Source organism: Wyeomyia smithii, chromosome 3 (genome assembly GCF_029784165.1).
Source record: "Wyeomyia smithii strain HCP4-BCI-WySm-NY-G18 chromosome 3, ASM2978416v1, whole genome shotgun sequence".
Lineage (NCBI taxonomy): Eukaryota > Metazoa > Arthropoda > Insecta > Diptera > Culicidae > Wyeomyia > Wyeomyia smithii.
The window spans coordinates 134,993,012-135,015,084 of NC_073696.1; the positions used below are offsets into that span (position 1 = coordinate 134,993,012).

A 22,073-nucleotide genomic window follows, 5' to 3' on the forward strand; every position below is an offset into this window, starting at 1 on the left:
GCTGCTTGATTCCGCACGCCTACCTCATAGCGGATCGATTGGTGATCGCTATTCGTGTAGCTGTCGTCTATCCTCCAGTTCGTGATCAGTCCCGGGCTGCAGAACGTCACATCGATAATCGATTCGGCACCGTTTCTACTGTAGGTGCATTTTGTACCAACGTTAGCCAAGTCTAAGTTGAGCTTTGCCAAAGCTTCCAACAAGACCTGGCCCCTCTGGTTTGTACAGCGACTCCCCCACTCGACAGCCCAAGCGTTGAAGTCACCCGCAACCACCAACGGCCATAGGCCCGTCAGTTCCACGGTTGCTTGATCGACCATCTGCGCGAACGTTTCGGTAGACCAACTTGGCGGAGCATAGCAACTGCAGTAGAATACTCCATCCACTTTGGCAATAACGTACCCCTCTCTGGAGGTCGACACAATCTCCTGAACCGGGGACCTGCCTGTCGTGCAAATGGCCGTCTTCCCAGACTTGTCCGATACCCAGTTACCGTTTCCGGTTGGGATACGGTATGGGTCCGAGACGACGGCCACGTCCGACAACGACTCAGCAGCCGCTTGGTGTAGCAACTGCTGCGCCGCATAGCAGTGGTTCAGGTTTAACTGTATCACCCTCAGGCCTGCGGCTTAGTAGCCGGCCCTGCAGCCGGACACTTGGGGCCTCCCATGGCGTGTTTGGCGTCCCGTTTACCGGTGCATACCAGACACTTGGGAGGTGCACCGCCCGTGCCTTGTGGCCTGCGCCACCGCAGTGGCGGTATAAATTGGACCTGTCGGGCCCTTTGCACGACCAGGATTTATGCCCCCGCTCAAAGCACCTGAAGCAAACGTCAGGCTGTTGGAAGGTGCCCAGAGGGCAGACCGACCAACCCACCTTCAACGTGGCCTTCTTCAGGGCCTTGTTACCCTCCGCTAGTGGAAGCTTTATGGTAGCAACCTGGGTGCCGGCCGGGCCCCTGCGGAGACGAACTGCCTCTGCGGTCACTACCACTCCACACTCTCGTTCGAAGGCTTGTGCTATGTCGCACCCTTCGGTGATCTCGTCCAGGTTTTTAAGCTGGAGAGTCACTTCAGGAGTGAGGGCTCGGATTTGAACCTCCTCGCCTAGCACTTCCTGGGCCGTCTTTTTATAGGCACAGCCCTTGCCCTTCGCCTCTTTGCGGAGTTCGAGGATCATCTCGCCGGTGCGTGAACGACGAATTGACCTGACGTCCGTGCCGAGGTCTTTGAGCTTGGGTTCGCTTCTCATGGCCTTCAAGACTTCGGCGTACTTAGACACATCGGTCTTGAAAATGAGCGCGTCACCCTTGCTCCGCCTACTCGCCCCTTGCGGCTTCTTATTGCGGTCGCCGCGCTTCGCGCGTCGTTCCCGCTTCTGCCGCTTCTTATTCACCACGGTGATCCAATCCGTGGCTTCGCCGTTTGCCGGTTCGCCGTTTGCCGGTTCTTTGCTCGGCTGGACCGACAAACCAGCTTCCTGGCTGTCACCGAACAACCGCCTTCGTTGCGTCCTGGGGGCCGTTTCCCCCGGAGAGCCCCTCGCACGTTTGTCAGTCGGTTCAGTTGAACAGACTTCGGCAAACGATGCTGCAGCTGTTTGTGTGTATTTAGACACAGCTGCAGCACTCCCTTTTTTAGGCTGGTTGAGCCTCGCCTCTAGCGCGAGTGCCTTGCTTTCGGCATCGTTAGCCCGTTTAAGGGCTTGCGAAAGCTCGGACTTCGCGCTGCAAACGTTCATACGTAACAACAGAAGACATTGTTTCAGGTCTTTTGATATGTTGCTACGTTCGTCCGTGAACTTGAGTATTTCATCAAGTTGTACGGACACCGCCTCCACGCTTGGGAACTTGTTCATGTGGCTTTCTACCGCAGAGAGTAGCATAGCCCCAGATATCTGTTCCCGCTCCTTGGCGGTTTTAGGTGTTTCCACCTTGCCACCAGTCTTCGCCGTTCCGGTTGGTGCTGGCTTAGGCGTGCCCGCCTTTGCCCCAACTCGGAATTCCCCTGTCGGTGTCGCAAAAGGTGTACCAACCTGTGCGCCGCCTTTACCGGCATCGGCCAGTCTCGGTGGAGACCGGGCGATGCCCCGCCTGGCAAACGGGTTTACTAACCCGTCCGCCCCATCCACTACCTTCGCCTCTTCGTCGATTTTATAAGAAAACATTTTGGTTAAAAGGGTCCCCCTTCCAGCCGCTATCCTTGGTCATGGTGGAAGCCAGAGGGATCTAGGAAGAGGAGAATGCTCAACTCTCCTAATCTTTCTCGCAAAGGTCGTAAGATAACCCCTAGCGGAATGACCAATAAGACAACACAAAAAGGAAGCGGTGAAGAAAAACCGAAGCAAGTACCCCCCGGTTTTAATTTCAAATCAAACCAGGAGTACCCACCGCTTCCTGGGGCACCAGAAACCCCTCGTGCACCCATTTCTCGATCAGAAGACATAAAAGAAACAGGGTTCATAAAATTCTCTGATATTGTGGACTGGATATTTAAAACATTTAACATACCAGATCCCCTTCAAAACATTCTTCTTGCCCTTCTCCCTACAGTGAAAACCTTTTTGAAGCAACTCACAGCAACTTGGCCCCTCATTTCAGCTATCATATCTTTCGATGACTAATACGTCGAAAGAGGTTAGGAATTTTGTCACTGTGTTACAGAAGCAGAAGTATCATCCCCAAATTCGATCTATTTTCACATTTGATAAACACATACAATTGTGATGCGGTCGCGCTATGTGAAACTTTTCTCAATTCAAATGACCAACTTAATTTCCACGATTTCAACATCATTCGTCGAGATCGAGAAGCACACGGTGGAGGGGTACTTTTAGGGATCAAAAAGTGCTATTCTTTTTTCAGAATCGACCTCCCCTCGATCTCGAATATTGAAGTTGTTGCCATTCAAACGAATATGAATGGAAAAGACCTTTGCCTTGTTTCGTTATATATTCCCCCATCCGCGCGGATTGAACAGAAGCAACTCCTTGATATAGCAGAATTGCTTTCCGCACCTTTTTTTAATTTTGGGAGATTTTAACTCTCACTGTTCGCTATGGGGGTCGCTGTACGACGACAACCGATCTTCTTGAATCTGTAACTTGATCGACGACTTCAATATGACACTTTTGAATACTGGGGAAGCGACACGTGTACCTTATCCTCCAGCACGTGAAAGCGTGCTTGATCTATCCCTCTGCTCGACATCACTACCGTTAGATTGCCAGTGGAAAGTAATCAACGATCCCCACGGTAGTGATCATCTTCCAATCGTTATATCAATTGCTAATGGTTCAACTCCCCCGAACCCAATCAATATTTCCTACGACCTTACACGTAATATTGATTGGAAGCGTTATGAGTCTATAATAGCAGAATCTATCGAGACTCACGAGGTACTTCCTCCGGAGGAAGAATACGCGTTCTTAGCTGGCTTGATAATCGACGCCGCGACTTAAGCTCAGACGAAACCGATACCCGGGGTAACGATTAGACAGCGCCCTCCCAACAAATGGTGGGACATAGAGTGCTTTGAGCTGTACGCGCGAAGGTTCGCGGCGTATAAGGACTACCACTGTCAACCTACTTCGAAAGTACGAGGCACTGGGCAGTAGAGATGGTCGGGTTTCGGGTTCGAAAACCCGAAACCCGAGCCCGACCCGTACCCGACGGGTTCGGGTTTGAAAATTTTTGAAAGTGTCGGGTACGGGTCGGGTTCGGGTTTTGTGAAAAAAATATTTCCGGGTTCGGGTCGGGTTTGAAAATGTCGGATTTGGGTATGAAAACCCGAAACCCGACTAAAAAATCTATGAAATCTCGGGTTCGGGTCGGGTTCGGGTTTCACAATTTCGGGTTCGGGTCGGGTTCGGGTTTTAAAGAAATGAAAATTTCGGGTTCGGGTCGGGTTCGGGTTTGAACGAAAAAAAAGTTTCGGGTTCGGGTCGGGCTCGGGTTTCGACCGTGAAAAAAAATTCGGGTTCGGGTCGGGTGCGGGTTTGAAAAACATCAAACCCGACCATCTCTACTGGGCAGGCAGATGAAGAGCTTAGTAAAGGCGAAAAAACGCGGGTACTAGCGGCGGTTCGTAAACGCGTTGTCGAGGGAAACAGCGATGAGCACTCTTTGGGATACCGCCAGGCGCATGCTGAATCGTGACGTTTTGAATGAGAGTGAGGAGTATTCAGATCGCTGGATACTCGATTTTGCCAAAAAGGTCTGTCCGGACTCTGTACTGGAACAGAAAACCTTTCGCGACGCGTTTTTAGTAACTACGGAAGAGCCTCCATTTTCGATGTTGGAATTTTCAATGGCTCTCCTGTCGTGCAACAATAAGGCTCCAGGGTTAGATAGAATAAAATACAACCTGTTGAAGAATCTACCCGACTCTGCAAAGAGACGCTTGTTGAATTTGTTCAACAAGTTTCTTGAGCTAAATATTGTTCCGCATGACTGGAGGGAGGTAAAAGTCATTGCTATTCGGAAACCCGGGAAACCTGCCTCTGATCACAATTCATATAGGCCGATTGCGATGCTCTCTTGCCTTCGTAAATTAATGGAGAAAATGATCCTCTTACGGTTAGACAAATGGGTCGAAACAAACGGTTTACTTTCAGATACTCAATTTGGCTTTCGCCGGGGCAAAGGGACGAACGATTGCCTAGCGTTGCTTTCTACTGAAATTCAACTCGCATTTGCTCGAAAAGAGCAAATGGCTTCTGCGTTCTTGGATATTAAGGGGGTTTTTGACTCTGTCTCTGTAGAAGTTTTAAGCGCGAAACTTCATTCGCAGGGACTTTCACCAAATTTGAATAACGTTTTGCTCAATTTGTTGTCAGAAAAGCATATGTATTTCTCACATGGCGATTCGACAACTTCCCGAATTAGTTACATGGGCCTTCCCCAGGGCTCATGATTAGGTCCTCTCTTATATAATTTTTACGTCAATGACAACGATGAATGTCTTGCAAATTCATGCGCGCTAAGGCAACTTGCAGACGATAGCGTTGTATCCATTACTGGTAGCGAGGCTAGCGATCTGCAAGGATCATTGCAAGATACCTTAGACAATTTGTCTGAATGGGCTCTTAAGCTGGGTATCGAATTCTCTCCGGAGTAAACTGAGTTGGTCGTTTTTTCTAGGAAGCATAACCCAGCTCAGCTGCAGCTCCTACTAACGGGTAAAACGATCTCTCAGGTTTTAGTCGCTAAATATTTCGGGGTCTGGTTCGACTCTATATGCACCTGGGCTTGTCATATTAGGTATCTGACACGAAAATGCCAACAGAGGTTTAATTTTCTTCGTACGATTACCGTAACCTGGTGGAGTCCTCACCCAGGAGACCTTCTAAGGTTATACCAAACAACGATACTGTCAGTTTTTGAATACGGTTGTTTCTGCTTTCGCTCCGCTGCGAACACGCATATTTTGAAACTAGAAAGAATACAATATCGTTGTTTGCGTATTGCCTTGGGTTGCATGCAGTCGACCCATACGATGAATCTTGAAGTACTAGCGGGTATTCTTCCGTTGAAACATCGTTTTTGGAATCTCTCTTACCGGTTACTAATTCGATGTACGGTCATGAACACATTAGCGATTGAAAATTTCGAGAGGTTGGTCGACCTTCAATCCCAAACCAGATTTTTAATTTTATATTTAGACTACATGGCTCAAGATATTAACCCTTCTTCATACGTTCCCTTCAATGTCACACCTTTAGATACTTCTAACAATGCTATATTCTTCGACATCACCATGAAAGAAGACATTATTGGTATCCCGGATCAATTGTGCCCACAAGAGATCCCTAAAATTTTTTCAAATAAGTTTAACATGTGAGTTGTGATAAAATGTTTAATACTGACGGATCTAATGTAGATAAGTCCACTGGCTTCGGTGTCTTCCTTGAAAATTTTACCGCCTCCTACAAACTCGATGCTCCTGCTTCCGTGTACGTCGCAGAACTTGCTGCTATTCAGTACTCTCTTGGGATCATCGAAACCCTGCCCATAGACCACTACTTCATCTTCACAGACAGTCTCAGTGCCATTTAGGCTCTGCGATCGATGAAGACTGTGAAGCACACCCCGTATTTCCTGGGGAAAATACGGCGGTTTTTAAGTGCTTTAACAGATAAAAAAATTACCGGGTTAGCTTAGCGTGGGTCCCTTCTCGTTGTTCCATTCCGGGCAATGAAAAGGCTGACTCTTTAGCTAAGGTGCGCGCTATTGATGGCGATATTTATGTAAGACCAATTGCTTATGATGAATTTTATAGTATTTTGCGTCAGAGAACATTCAACAGTTGGCAATCATCATGGAACTCAGATGCACTGGGACGGTGGCTACATTCCATTCTTCCTAAGGTATCGACGAAAGCATGGTTCAAGGGGTTGGATGTAGCTCGGGACTTCATTCGCGTGATGTCCAGACTTATGTCCAATCACTACACGTTAAACACGCACCTCTTTCGTATAGGGCTTGTAGACAGTAATCACTGCGTTTGTGGCGATGGCTACCATGACATCGAGCATGTTGTTTGGTCGTGTGCCGAATTCTGTGATGTTAGGTCCGAGCTTATAGATTCCCTCCGGGCCCGAGGAAAACAACCGAACGTTCCGGTTAGAGACATTCTGGGAAGCGGTGATCTTCAGTACATGACACAACTGTACTCTTATTTGAAAAAAAGACCAAAAGACCACGAAAGACCACGGGGGGGGGGGGGGGGGGTACGGGGGGTATAAAAAGGGATCAAAATATGACCACGTGGTTTAGGAACGACCCCAAAGGTATTGGTGATCTTTAATGGATTTAACAAAAAATAGATTTTTAAAAAATGAGCTTTGTTAAATAATATTTTTTTATTTTTCTTTTGAATTTTTACAAAAAGAACTATTTTCCAGAGTGTATATTTCTTTTAACAGACGAGATAATAATCTACGACTTAGGCGAAGACGTTACACCGATAAAACAAACCATTCAGGCTCTAAAAATATTTGTAATCACCAATACCTTCTCAAAATATTATTTTCGAAAAGCTTCTCAAAAATGAGTCGTGTTCCAAAAAATTAAACCGGTAGTACAAAATGGCATCTTTTGCCCATAGAAACTTCCATGCAAAGTTTCAGCCAAATCAAAAACGATCGATTGAATTGGTTGTTCTTTTTGTGGAATTACACTTGTTGAAATCAACGTAACCAAATTCTTCCTCATACGATATTTTAGGCCATAAAACATTTCCGCAGGCGTCGTTTTTTCAGGTAGTCATGACTTCTTCGACATATATTTTGTATTTATTCTTGAGCACATCTGTTCAACTAAAGAACCAAAAACGAGACAAAATTTCTTTTTTTTAAATATCGACATCTAGCTGTGGAGGGAACGCATTTTACACTCAAAATTTTATCACTCTCATACCCTTCATACCTGCTCGTGGTGAAGAATTATTTCGGTCTCTCTTGTCCTCATACAAAACTGAAAAGCAAAAAAACTGTGCGACCTCTCGCCGTTCTTTCGTTGAGAGAATTGTTTGTTCTCTCCGGTACTGGTATAACGAGAGTGCCTTTTCATCAGCGTTGCCAACCCTCCAGTTTTTCCTGGATATCTCCGGTTTTTTTGAAGATCGCCAGCGAAACAGCTGAAGGTTGAATATTTCCAGTTTTTTGAAAATTGTTCCAGTTTTATCCAGTTTTCTCTTCATCACCACATTTTTTGAACCATTCCCATTACATGTATGGTCTTTTCAGTTATTTGTGCATTTATGCCCCTCAGTTGTAAGATTTTAATCGAAATCCACTCAATTTCAAGTACGCCAATGACTATAATCTCCATCAGTAAAAAATTTTCTTTCAGCCTTTTTGGTTACATGCACAATAATACGGTGCAGCATTTTTGAACCGAAAATCAAAAAAAATTCTGTAGAAGCTTTAAATTTATATATCCAGTTTCCAGTGAATTCTTCCAGCTTTTTATAAAAAAAGGTTGGCATCGCTGATTTCAACTATAAAGCATCATCCACATACACCTCAAAACGGAAATCCGGCGCACGATTGAGTTCGTTTGGATGCAGTATTACACAAAAAAAATGAGTATAAACATAATATTTTACTGATTGAAGAAATTGGTTCTATTTATAAAAAGTTTTCATACTATTATTTAATTGAATTATTATGGCGCTGAGTTATACGTTGTACGTTACGAAGTAGATTGTTAATAAACTAATGAACGCTTTTTTTTCAAAACCGTTAAACTAAAAAGTAATGGTCCAGCTGATGTCCACCTCCCATTAGTAGAAGTACATTATCGTCCATGATTCGTCCATCCCATTTTCGCCCACATTCTCTACGGTAGTGTCTACAATGAAGAGACAAGAAAGACAAGAAAAAGAAATGTAGAAATGAAGCTGCCAAGATCAGAAGAAATGTTTTTTTGAAGATCGCCAGCGAAACAGCTGAAGGTTTAATATTTCCAGTTTTTTGAAAATTGTTCCAGTTTTATTCAGTTTTCTCTTCATCACCACATTTTTTTAACCATTCCTATTACATGTATGGTCTTTTCAGTTATTTGTGCATTTATGCCCCTCAGTTGTAAGATTTTAATCGAAATCCACTCAATTTCAAGTACGCCAATGACTATAATCTCCATCAGTAAAAAATTTTCTTTCAGCCTTTTTGGTCACATGCAATAATACGGTGCAGCATTTTTGAACCGAAAATCAAAAAAAATTCTTTAAAAGCTTAAAATTTATATATCCAGTTTTCTCCAGTTTTTTATTTTGAATTCTTCCAGCTTAATATAAAAAAAGATTGGCATCGCTGCTTTTCATGATAATCGTACAGTACCACCCGCATACGTGCAAGGTGTTTTTGTACATATATATTTTTTAAAGAATTTCATTGTGGCCCGAGTCGAAAACCGAATATCTTGTGTAAAGACAATCGTCTTTTTAAATTATACCTAATGTCGCAAGCAGTATTGTGCGTCTGATATGCATTACTCGCAAAATTAGGTATAATAAACGGTACGAGAAAAAAATATTGTCGTTAGTCGAGAAACGCGGTTTCCAACTCTTACCAAAATATTAAACTAATTTTACTAACTGGTTAAAACGGTTTCAACTGTCGCGCGGTTTACGAACCAACAAAATTTGTTAAGTAATGTTTGAATGGTTGAAAGATTTTTAGTTTATTTTTCTATCAATGTTGATTGTGAATTGTTACTGAATTTCTGCTTACAAAATCTTTTGAATGCGCTCCTATCTTAACTTGATTTTGATAGATTTAAGATCACTTTTTTGTCCGGTCATTGGAGCAAAAAAAGAATAGATTTTTATGCATGTTCAAACTATTGGAGCGAACTGTTTGAACGATGCACTGTAAAATCAATGTAGGATAGAACAGCAAGAAATGAATGCAAAAGTGTTGGCACAGACAGACGTCCAAGCAAGAACAACATTGATCGAAAATTCTGTGTAAATTTTCAAAGAGAATTGCGTTATAAATCACTTGTACACTAGTGCCGCCTGGTGACCTTATCGCTATAATACATTTTTTTTCGCTGGTGTACGAGGCTAGCGTCACTGGTAGCGCTATCTGGTTACGAATTGCTACTACAGAAATTTTTACACAAGTTTGGAACTCAGCTTGGACGTCTGTCTGCGTGGTGGGCCAGGATTTGCAGCAGAGTTTTGTTCGAAGTTGCATATCTGTTCTGTGTCTTGAGTCAAATCATAAACCAAGAAAGTTTGTCATTCTTTTTTTGTGCGCTCCGAGTTATGTGCCAAAGACACTAAAAAAAGATACCATTTGGATCCTCTACCAGAAAGTTCGTGGCCTGCTCACTGAAATTGACGACTTATTTCTGGCTGCTAGTACCTAGAGATCCTCAGAGGGAGAGATAAGCGATGAAAAAACCGCCAATTTGGCAACTAGGTTTCACATATCAGAGGTGCCAGATCTCTTCTCGAAGCGCAATGTTCACTATCTTTTTTATTCGGCTCGTATAACTGATGGTGACGGTGGAAGTCCTGGGGAATAATAAAGTGCATCACAAAAACCGTGAAGGTGTTAACTTTTATGTTTATGTTTTTTTTTTCATCATTATTTTGTAGACCATACAAAGGATTTGTGAACCACCAGTTAAAAATCACAGTGATGAAGCAACTTTGGAGCATTCTCAATTCATGTTTTAGCAATAAAACATGAAAAACGTGTAAAAATAAATATATTCTTTATTGAACCTTATTGCAATACCTTTCAATGAAAGGTAACTTGTTCGTTTGGTTCGAATTTCGACATGTTCGTTTGGCTCACAACACTCTCTTCGCATATCTCTCCCTCTGAGTATTGCTACTAGTACCTAGGTACTATGATGTCATCATTTTGACGGAAACTGGACGCTCAGAGAAAGAAAAAACAACGCCAGTAGTCAATGAAATTTTAATTTATGCTCAAAATTTCAACAGGATGCGCAGTGCACTCAAAATTAACCACATTAATAACAGAATCAGTGGATGTTCATACTCAGTCATCCTAGCAACAGAAACGAACTGGAACGTAGATATTGAAAGTCAAAAAGTTTTCGATAGTTCCTTTATTGTGTTCAGGAGCGATCGTGATTTATCACTATCTGATAAGAAATCAGGTTGAGGAGTGCAAGTGGCTGTTGAGGTTCAGCAATATTCTGAGCAAATCATAACCCAGAAAGATGCCGAGTTTGAAGATGTCCGGGTTAAAGTTTTATTGACGGGTGAAATCCATATTTTCGTATCAGTTTACTTTCCACCCCACTTTGCCAAAAACCAATCATATGTAAAATTTTTAAGGACGATAAAATTAGTGAATTATGAGTCCAACACCAACTCAAAAATTAATATATATGGAGATTTCAATCAGAATGAAGCTGATTTTATTGTAAGTGATGATAATGAATCACTTTTACTTCCTGTAGTAGGAGAAAAGAAAACTCTGCAATTTATTTTTGACGGATTTAGTCAACTTGGATTACATCAGGTTAACTCAATCCGAAATGAGCAAAACTGTTTTTTATACTTTTTATTCACCAATCTCCCAGATGGTCTCGAGGTACGATGCTGGCCTAGCAAGCCAGTCGTAGTAGGTTCGAGTCTCGGCTCGGGAGAGACTGTTAGTGTCAGTAGGATCGTAGCGCTAGCCCCGCAATTGTCCTGTACACTAAACAGTCGGCTGCGAAGTCTGTGTATAAAAAAAACAGAAGGTCAAGTTCTGAATCGGAATGTGGCACCAAGGTTTTGCTTTGCTTCATCACCAATTGCACGGAAGATTTTAGTGTTGACAAAGTAGAATATCCCCTATGGAAAAATGAAAAATTTCATACTGCAATTGAGTACTCGCTATTGATTGATACCGAGAGATCACGACCCTCTGATCATGAGCCTGAATATAAATATGACTTCACTAAAGCAAATTTTGAACTAATCAATCGTAAATTAACTGACATCGACTGGCAATCACTTCTTAAAAAATGAAACAGATATGAACAAAGCAGTTGATAATTTTTTATCATCACCAGGGATGGTATTCTACGCGATTTTTCGGGACTCGTAAGTAATCTACGTAGACAACATATTTGTTTTCATCCAAAAATGCTAATGAAAGCAAAATCGCATAATATACGTCACATACAAAATCAGTGCAACAACAAAGGCGCATCTAAGGCCTGATTTCACAAAACTATGCATTCGCTGTCAAATCTCATATATTTAGAGCGTACCCAACATCTCAATGGTTTATGGTTCCCCTGGCATATATAAAAAAAGCCCACCAAAAATTCCATGCAACTTTAAACGGTTGCAGGAAGAATTCCTCATACCCTCGGGAAAAAAACTCTAAAATGAGTAAATGAGTTTGACGCATTTTCGTATAAGAGGAACAACTCATAAACTGTGTAACTCCTTAAATACGCATAATTTAGAAACAAGACGTTTTAAAAACTGAGTGATTGTTACTCACTTTTTGGGTCAGAAGAATGACTCATTGAAGAAGAATGTACTCATGGTATCGGTTTCGTCTGAGCTTGCGTCGCGGCGTCGATTATCAAGCCAGCTAAGAACGTGTATTCTTCCTCCGGAGGAAGTTCCTCGTGAGTCTCGATAGATTCCGCTATAATAGACTCATAACGCTTCCAATCAATATTACGTGTAAGGTCGTAGGAAATATTGATTGGGTTCGGGGGAGTTGAACCATTAGCAATTGATATAACGATTGGAAGATGATCACTACCGTGGGGGTCGTTGATTACTTTCCACTGGCAATCTAACGCTAGTGATGTCGAGCAGAGGGATAGGTCAAGCACGCTTTCACGTGCTGGAGGATTAGGTACACGTGTCGCTTCCCCAGTATTCAAAAGTGTCATATTGAAGTCGTCGATCAAGTTACAAATTAAAGAAGATCGGTTGTCGTCGTACAGCGACCCCCATAGCGAACAGTGAGAGTTAAAATCTCCCAAAATCAAAAAAGGTGCGGGAAGCAATTCTGCTATATCAAGGAGTTGCTTCTGTTCAATCCGCGCGGATGGGGGAATATATAACGAAACAAGGCAAAGGTCTTTTCCATTCATATTCGTTTGAATGGCAACAACTTCAATATTCGAGATCGAGGGGAGGTCGATTCTGAAAAAAGAATAGCACTTTTTGATCCCTAAAAGTACCCCTCCACCGTGTGAGTCTCGATCTCGACGAATGATGTTAAAATTGTGGAAATTAAGTTGGTCATTTGAATTGAGAAAAGTTTCACAGAGCGCGAACGCATCACAATTGTATGTGATTATCAAATGTGAAAATAAATCAAATTTGGGGATGATACTTCTGCAGTTCCACTGTAACACAGTGACAAAATTCCTAACCGACGTATTAGTCATCGAAAGATACGATAGCTGAAATGAGGAGCCAAGTTGCTGTGAGTTGCTTCAAAAAGGTTTTCACTGTAGGGAGAAGGGCAAGAAGAATGTTTTGAAGGGGATCTGGTATGTTGAATGTTTTTAATATCCAGTCCACAATATCAGAGAATTTTATGAACCCTGTTTCTTTTATGTCTTCTGATCGAGAAATGGGTGCACGAGGGGTTTTTGGTGCCCCATGAAGCGGTGGGTACTTCTGGTTTGATTTGAAATTAAAACCGGGGGGTACTTGCTTCGGTTTTTCTTCACTGCGTCCTTTTTGTGTTGTCTTATTGGTCATACCGCTCGGGGTTATCTTACGACCTTTACGAGAAAGATTAGGAGAGTTGAGCATTCTCCTCTTCCTAGATCCCTCTGGCAAGGCATAAGAACACCCTTCGACGGGATCGTCAGATGTACCCTCATCGGTTGGCAAAAAGGAAAAGATGTTTCCTGTCGAGGGTGGCTCAGCCCTCTTAAGCATTTCTGCAAAAGAGCGCTTTGATCGTTCCTTAAGGGAACGCTTAATTTTTTCCTCGCGCTGTTTGTACGCGGGACATGCCGGAAGGTCATGCCGAGTTCCCTCGCAATAAAGACACTTTTCAGTATCCCCACTGCAAGCGTTCTCAGCATTATTGCCTCCGCACTTGCTACATTGGGCCTTGTTGCAGCAGTAGGTGGCTGTGTGACCTAACTGCTTACAGTTTTGGCAATGCATGACCCGCGGTACGAACAGGCGTACAGGTAGACGAACCCTGTCCAAGCGGACGTAGTTCGGCAGCGCGGATCCGGCGAATGTTACTCGGAAGGAATCCGAAGGGAGGAATTTCTTCTTCCCTTCTTCGATGGATACTGAATGCAATTGCTTGCAATCCAGTATCTTTACACTTTGCATCAAGGGGTTTTTAAAACAGCCAACTCCATGACGCAAAATGTCATCGACAGTGAGATTCCCCTCGGTAACCACACCGTCGATTTCTACATCCTTGGCAGGGATGTACACGCGATACTCTCTCGTGAAGAGCTCGTAGCCAGCAATTTCGTTTGCTTGCTTCAAGCTACTCACGACAACTCGCAGTTTGTTCGGCCTCACCTTCGTAATCTCGGTTACGGCCGAAAAATGTTTTGCCAGGTCCTTGCCAATTTGAATAATATTCAATGGCTTCTTTATGGGCCGGAAATAAACAACGTAGGGACCGCCAGCGGCATCTGGGTAAGCTTTTACCCGTACTTCCGGTACTCTTGGTACAGGGCTTGGCAAAGGGGAGGGCACAGGGGAAGGTAGGGGTGAGCTGATGGGAGAAATTTCAATTTCTTCCCCGTTTGTTTCCACTTCCAGGAAAAGTTGCACCTGCATGTCGTCCATTTTGCGGTAGCGTTACGCTCTACCGCACACAAACGATAAATATTCGAATATGGGGGGGAGGGGTTCAAGTAGTTGATATTAAATTTTAAAAACAATTTTCCAATCTACAATGGATCAAATAAAAAAAAGACAGTAATACTAATACTAATAACAATAGTAATAATAATAATAATAATAATAATTATAGTAATAATAATAATAATAACAATAATAATATCAATAATAATATTAATAATAATATTATAACATAGTAATAATATTGATAGTAATAGTAAAAATTCTAAAGGTAATACTTCACCGAACGTCTAAGTCACGACCTCACGGCTGATAGTAGGATGATTCGAGCGTCTCCGCAGAACAAACAATGACGATCCAGCTCCGTGTTGTGACACAGTGGCCGTGTCCTACACGCGACCTTGTAGATGCCACTTGTAGTTGACTTCCACTCGCTCGATCGTATGATGGTCCGTGCTGCTAGCGGGGTAACAGCGGTGCGGGAGAATTATTCTTGCTGATATATCAGCTGCGTATCGAATCACTGGCGGGGTAGCCTGCCCCTACCAGTGTGCAGATGTTTCTGCCGATATATAACAGGCTATTGTTATCGCGCAGCACAAGAACTAATCGCCAAAAAAAAAAACACCCGTACGATAACTCGTGTATTGTTCTTTTGCGAACTCAAACGGAGATAAACAATTTGCGTCTAATCGAGACGAGAGCTAAACAACGAATGAAATCAGGTAAGATCTGATATCAAAAATTACCGTGGCATTGCTATGATATCATGTATTCTCAAACGTTTTGAAGGTATCGTAAACCAAAAAATATTTAATCAGGTAAAGAACCGCATAACGTGTAACCAACATGATTTTTACAAAGGAAGGTCTACGGCTACCAATTTACTTGAATTTTTCGATTTCTCTCTTGCGTCTATGGACAGAGGCAACTTCGTGGAAACTTTATACACGGATTTTAGTTGCATGCTTGATAATATAAAAACGCTTGAAAAAAGAAGAGAAATTCCTTCGGTAACTCTTGTCAACGATTTAGTTTTACAACGCATAAGTTCGTAAAATTTGCTAGGAGCACTCAACTTTTATGCTCCTGCACGCTCACTAAGAACGCGAAAAATTTTCGTAGGGGGATTAGGGGCATAGTGAGCACACGGGGCGAAATGGGCACCCCTCTTTTATGTGAAACTACGCATTTTTTAATACAATATGGTTTGTGGAACTCTTCCGTAGTTACTACAGTATCTCCTTATGTAGAACAAAAGTGGTTTGTATGTTTAAAAGAAGGAAATATATTGGAAAAATCAACTTGGTTCCCGGATATTGGAAAAATTATTATTATTGCGCACTACAAAATAAGCTTCTACGGTCGTTCCAATGGCTCAATCAAGTATGTAGACACATCAATATGACGTATGGGTCGTACCCCAAATTTCACCATCATTGAAGTTTTGATTTTAAGCTATAATTAGTATTAAAATCTCATGTTAACTTTAACTAATTCGGTAGGGGCGAAATGGTCACCCTTAGGGCATCCTTAACCGTGCGCTTCTATACCCCGTTTGGCAGCGCTCTATCATCACTTCATACCGTACCGTTCGCTGCTAAACGCGCTAGTGAAATAGTAGCCGGGCCTCCGGGGAGCATCGCGCTCTCAAATTTGGCAGCCCGATAACAGCGCAGCTAAAGGTTTATGCTGGATGAAACGTCAAACAGAGACGATAGCAACGACCGGTGTGAAAACGGGTGAGTGCGTAAAATAGCCGCGCTGTACACAGTCGCCATAACAACTTAAATAGTAGCGCACTGTTAGGGATGCCCTTAGGTGGGGTCAAATGAGCACACCTTGTCACATGAACTTACCTGAAGTTCATCTCAGTAGACTTGTAAGTTTGCCTGTTTCCATAGTCAGTGTTTGTTTACAGTGATGGTGCGAACATACCTATATTAGAAAATCTTCGAGACCGAATCGGTCAGGAAAAGGGACTGCAGGCAGAATTGGCCACCAACAAGGCGTGACGGGACATTCAGGAAACAAGCCGCCAAGTATCATGGCATTCCGCGACAAACGTTGGCCCACTAGTTGTACTTCTACACAGTTTCAAGATATGTTCTATTAGAGTGCTCATTACACCCCGTGGGTGCCCATTATGCCCCAGTGGGGTGCTCATTGTGCCCCACACATCGACTGATTGCTAGTTTTTGATGCATGAATCTAATTTGTGTTTTTCACCATTATACGATAAACTTTTCAATTTGTGAATAGTGCACCTTTAATTGAAGATAGTTAATTCAAGTTTTGCACTGAAGACAGCTTAAATTTTATGTCGTTTTCCATGCTTAAATCAGCAACCAAGTTAGGGTGCTCATTATGCCCCTATTCCCCTTATTAATTTCTTATAGAACAAAATATGCCATGGCCGGGCCAGTTAATAGAATGATGGTTCTTTTTAATAAATATTGTGAAGTTATTGATGTAACGATGTCACGAAATACTCTTAGAAAAAAATTAAACACTAGAATTACATAACTACATTTGGGATGTTAGCAACAGTTTTTAAGATTTAGTCTACTATGATTGACGTAAATAAACAAAAAGTAGCACTATGTGTAGGTACTTATAATGTTGTATCCTATTAGATGGTATGGATCAGGGTTGTTAATATGATAGATTATCGTTGATATTCGTTATTAGGGTTTGCAATCCCGGGAACGATTTCCCGGGAATTACCTTTCCCCGGGATTCCCGGATCCCGGGAACAGAAATATTGATTCCCGGGATCCCGGGATTCCCGAGCTCTTCAAAAAATTTCGCAAGATTTAATATAATTTCCCATACAATTTTGCAATAAAACTTAATATACTATCAAAACTAACGTCATTAAAGTGTATAGCAGCTTTAAAGTGGGCATTATACGAGGTAAATATTTCTTTGAAATGACGGTCAAAATTCACTTGTCGAGTACTAGCAATTTATTTGCTTCGGGTATTTGTCGAGAATATTTGCTGTCTTATTCAGCAAACGCCAAATTAGGTAAATATTTCTTCGTCCCATGTCGTTCTTGGACAGTTAGTTCACTACTGAGCGAATAGTGATTTCTTTCTTTGTCCATTGATAAAAATTAAACTAAATTGATCAAGAAAATTAGAAACCCGTGAATCAATGCGACCAGAAATAAATAATTTAATAAAAACTCAGTCAGCGTAATTTGGGTCTTGGCCGCGATTTCACACGAAAAATCATCTTTGGGATTAATTACGTTTACATTCAAATGCTCTGAAACTAACTTATTTAGAGTCACCATGGATTTATGGGTGAATAAGGCTCTGAAGTTAGAAACAAATATTATCGGAACGATCGCCAATTTCACGCCCGAGAAAATTCTAGAGCTGCGAATTTCACGGATGTTTTTTTATCGTACTATGGGTTCTTCAGATCCCATTCTTGCAACTAGATCTGCCAGAAAAAGAACAGATATTCAAAGGTCTACGATTGAGTGGAAAGAGTACTTGGATTAATATAAAAACAATTTGGGTTTGTAAATATTTGAATGTAGAGAACCCTATAAAAATGCCATTTTTCAATTTTAAAACAACGATAATTTGTTTTCAACGAGCATTGGAAACTATTTATTGACATCAAAATAAGCGCTTTTTCATGCCCCAAAAGTCACTTGAACGAATTTTCCAAATAAAAATCGAGCTGGAATAATTAGATAGTTTTGAATGGTAGATTAGCAAATTTTTGTGTGAAAACTCCAAGTTTTTAAATGAATTTTAACCCAAAAACAACAAAAGTTGACTAATTCTACAAAATGGATTTTGAAGGTGAAACTATGAACTTTCATCCTAAACGTGTTGTTGTTGCATATATGTGCAAACAAGAGAGTAGGGTGCCTCCAAAAAGTGTGATTTTAGAACGAAAAAATACCTGTAACTTTTTTATCTGAAATTAGCTACAATTTTGTGGTAGACAATATTGCTCTATGTCATAAGATAAAAAAGTTACAATTTTTATTTTGAGTAGACCACCCTAGTAACCAGTCATACCAAAAGATAGATTCCTCTTAGTAGAGTAACTTTCTAGAAGACAACAAATCTCTAGCATCTATTCTTTCCGACTTACAGATTTTTGTCGTGAAATTTCACGATTCCGACCATAGTGTGCCCCATGGATGGTGCCGGTGTTGTTCAGTTTAGGTGTGCGAAATGAGGAGGCGATCATCAGGGCTCTGACCGACAGTGCCCAAAAAAGGGATAGCTTCAAGCATATCCGCAAACAAGCGTCATCAAACAATCAGCCGGGTAGGCAGAAACTTCAGGTCTTCAGGGCGGAAGATTTTCCTCCTCTGCGTCCTTCCCAGCAAACAGGACAATCAAGCACGTGTGCGTCAGCTGATCTTCCACACTTATTATCCGGTGGGCTAGCCGATCAACGGTCGTCCACCCCCCCCCCCTCACTGGTTACTGGCGTCCACCTACAACAACACCACCGAGCTCTGAGTCCAAGAAGTACTCTGCGGATGAGCAGCATGACCAATGCTATTCGTGCATGTCGCAACAAACCCGAGCAAATCCATGTGCTCGGAAAATTCATAATTCAGTATAAACCCTAAGCCATCGTCGTCTACTGTCCTCGCCAGTGTAAAATCTGCTTCCAGTTTAGGACAGTACAACCTGGCAACTATCACCAGGACCAACTCCCGCTTCGTCTTTGGGGGAGACCTGAATGTATGTACACAGTGCAGTTTGGCCAACATCGAGCTGTCCAAACCAGTGGCGCACAACGATCTGAGCTCAGACCACCAACCTGTCGTAGCTGAGGTGAGGATCAACGTAGATCCTGACAGCTGCCTGCGGAAAGCCTACCACCATGTAAATTGGGAGCGTTTTGCTCAAATAGTGGACAATAACACCGATGGTCTCATTCCGGAATTAAAATTTCGGACGTGTAGTCCAAAGTTTGGACGACCGCTCCAGGTCATTTTGGAATATAACCAAGGTGCTGAAATCGCACCCCAAACCAGTTCTTCCCCTCAGAGTCTGAGAGCGAATGCGGCAGGTGATCACATTGCCTCATCGTATTTGCTTGGCTCGACCATGGCTAGTCCAATGGAAGACCAGGTTGAGCAGTGCTTCCGCAACCTCCATAACTACCCTTGTACCGTTCTTCAAGCAAATAATATTACAGCAGAACAGGTTTATTGGGTGCTTCAATATGGTCTTAAAAAAGTTCAGCAACAGGGTTCATCTGCTGTTAAGCTCTATCTTCAACAGATGCTTGGAATTGCACTACTATCCAAGCATTTGGAAGATAGCCAAGATCATACCGATCTGCAAACCCGGGAGAGATCCGACGTTGGCATCAAGCTACCGATCAGCCTACTCTCATCGCTAGGCAAACTGTTTGCAAAACTAATCCTCAACCGCGTGATGGAGGTGGCTGTGGAAAACAACATCTTTCTTTAGAAACAGTTTGGATTTAGGAAGGGTCATCCATCACGCGCCAGCTGGTGATGGTGATGGACAGCGATGCCTAGCCGCCTTTTTCGAATATACCACCAACTGCAAAATCAAAATCAATGCTTCCAAAACCCAAACAATTATGTTCCTCCATCGACAATCCCCCAAACTGAAGCCTCCTTCATCATGCCTTGTGGTCATGAACGGTACAGGGGTTTAGTTATCTTCAGAAGTCACGTATCTAAGACGTCTATTCGATGAGAAACTTCTTTGCCGATCGCATGTGGAGAGGACACTGATTAAGTGCTCAGCTTTGTCATCGATCAGATTATCTAAAAGTTTGTCAATACAGGGGATAACCCTTTTTGATGTAGTTTCTTGGAAAGAATTTCGATTGAAACTGAATCAAATGCACCTGTGATATCCAGAAAAAAACGAGGTCATTTGTTGTTTGCTGCCAAGAGCCATTTCCGCTTCTGTGGCTAGCAATGCTAGGCAATCGTTAGGACCCTTGCTCCTACGAAAGCCGAATTGGATCTCTGATAGTTGGTTAGTTAATTTTGCCCAGTTGTCGAGCCCACGTAGGATCATCTTTCCAGCAATTTGCGTAAGCACTAAAGCATTGCAATCGGCCTGTACGAGCGATGATCTGCAGCAATTTTGTCTGGCTTTTTGATTGCGATAATCTTACCCTGTCTCCAAGCTTTCGGGACCATATTGTTCCTGATGAGTTTATCAATCTTTTAAAGGAATCGTACACCGATGCATGCATGGAGAATCCTGAATCGCTCGGTGATTAACAATCTGCACATTGAGTGAGCACTAACGGTCGACGGTGCGTCGATGAAGACGCTAGTTGATCGCAATATGCATCAACTATAAATCAACTATAAATTGACAGATATTGTTTAAAAAATCTACCAAATCATCAGGTAAATCCAAAACTGAAGTCTCCAACGAAGGGAGGGATGGCAACTTTGGACAGTTTGGCAAAACCGATCGCACAATCCCAGAGGGTAATGCCAAGGGCATCAATGATGCCTATGGTAAACAGACCTCAGGGTCAAACAACATTGGTCCCATTTCTGTCCAGAGTGGTAACTCGTGCCCTTCGTCTGACTCTGGAGTACCTGTAATCGCTGAAGTTCGATCAAAAAGCCCTGAAGCCCCGGCCAGGGATACGAGCCAATCGAGCACATGCACATTTGGAAACCACTCCAATCAGAGGGAGAATCACACGCCTCTGAAAAATGGTACACCAAACAAAAATGTCCAATAAAATAAAATTTATTCAAGTGAACCTACATCACGCCAAAGGAGCTAGCAGCGTCCTATGTAGCAGGTTCACTCGAGACAACTTGGACGTGGCTCTAATCCAAGAACCCTGGTCCAACAACAATAGAGTTCAAGGAATTTCTACACCAAAATGAAAGCTTCTTTATGATAGTACACAAACTGCTCCCAGAGCAGCAATTCTTAAAATTAAATGCTATGAAAAATCGCGGTTTTGACATGTGCATCTTGAATTGGACTATCGCTATGTTATCAAACCGGTTGATAACAGCCAATTTAGGAAGATCAACTTTACGACAAAACCAACAAGGGGTTGCCCACAAGGAGGGGTTTTATCTCTCTTATTGTGGTCTCTTGTTGTCGATGATCTTCTTAACAACTTAACGAACCTAGGATACGAAATCATCGGATTCGCTGATGACATTACTATTTTAATTAGGGGTAAATGCGGATCTACTATTTCCAATAGAATGCAATACGCCTTAAACTACACATTTAAATGGTGTAACCTGGAAGGACTAAGCGTCAGTCCAACAGTCATAATCCCATTTACAAGAAATAGAAAGTATAATATTGCAACTCTTAAGTTCGGAGACACACAGTTGGTGCTATCCAAGCGAACCAAGTACCTAGGTGTTTTGCTTGACCATAAGCTCAACTGGAAAGACCATCTAGAGTATGCGATCTCAAAAGCAAACAACGCTATTTGGGCTTGCAGCAATACATTTGGCAAAAAATGGGGACTCAAGCCGAGGATGATTCACTGGATATACTCGGCAATAGTGAGACCCAGAGTAACTTATGCCTCGCTAATGTGGTGGCCTAAAACTTTACAATTATCAGCTCAGAAAAAGTTAGATAAACTACAACGTCTGGCATGCTTATCAACAACAGGAGCGATGGCCAGTGCACATGTGCAGTGCATCCAGTGCATCCAAAGCCTTAGAAGCTCTTTTATATCTTCTACCCTCACATCAGTATGTACAACTTGAAGCCGAAAAATGTGCTCTTAGGCTAAAACATGTTA

The 22,073-nt window shown here is 42.4% G+C and overlaps 1 protein-coding gene across 21 annotated transcripts in view; it reads left to right on the top strand.

Annotated features, from left to right (window-relative positions):
• Positions 1–18,565, top strand: part of LOC129732840 (junctophilin-1-like) — a 101,869-nt gene extending 83,304 nt beyond the window's left edge. For 20 of the 21 annotated variants that reach the window (XM_055694146.1, XM_055694153.1, XM_055694157.1 and 17 more), the window contains one exon: positions 18,419–18,565. In XM_055694146.1, coding sequence (XP_055550121.1) covers positions 18,419–18,490 — 72 coding nt within the window. In that variant the 3' untranslated portion in view covers positions 18,491–18,565. The remainder of the gene's footprint in view (positions 1–18,418) is intronic. The other variant, XM_055694161.1, reaches the window with a different exon arrangement.
• The last annotated feature ends 3,508 nt before the right edge of the window (positions 18,566–22,073 follow it).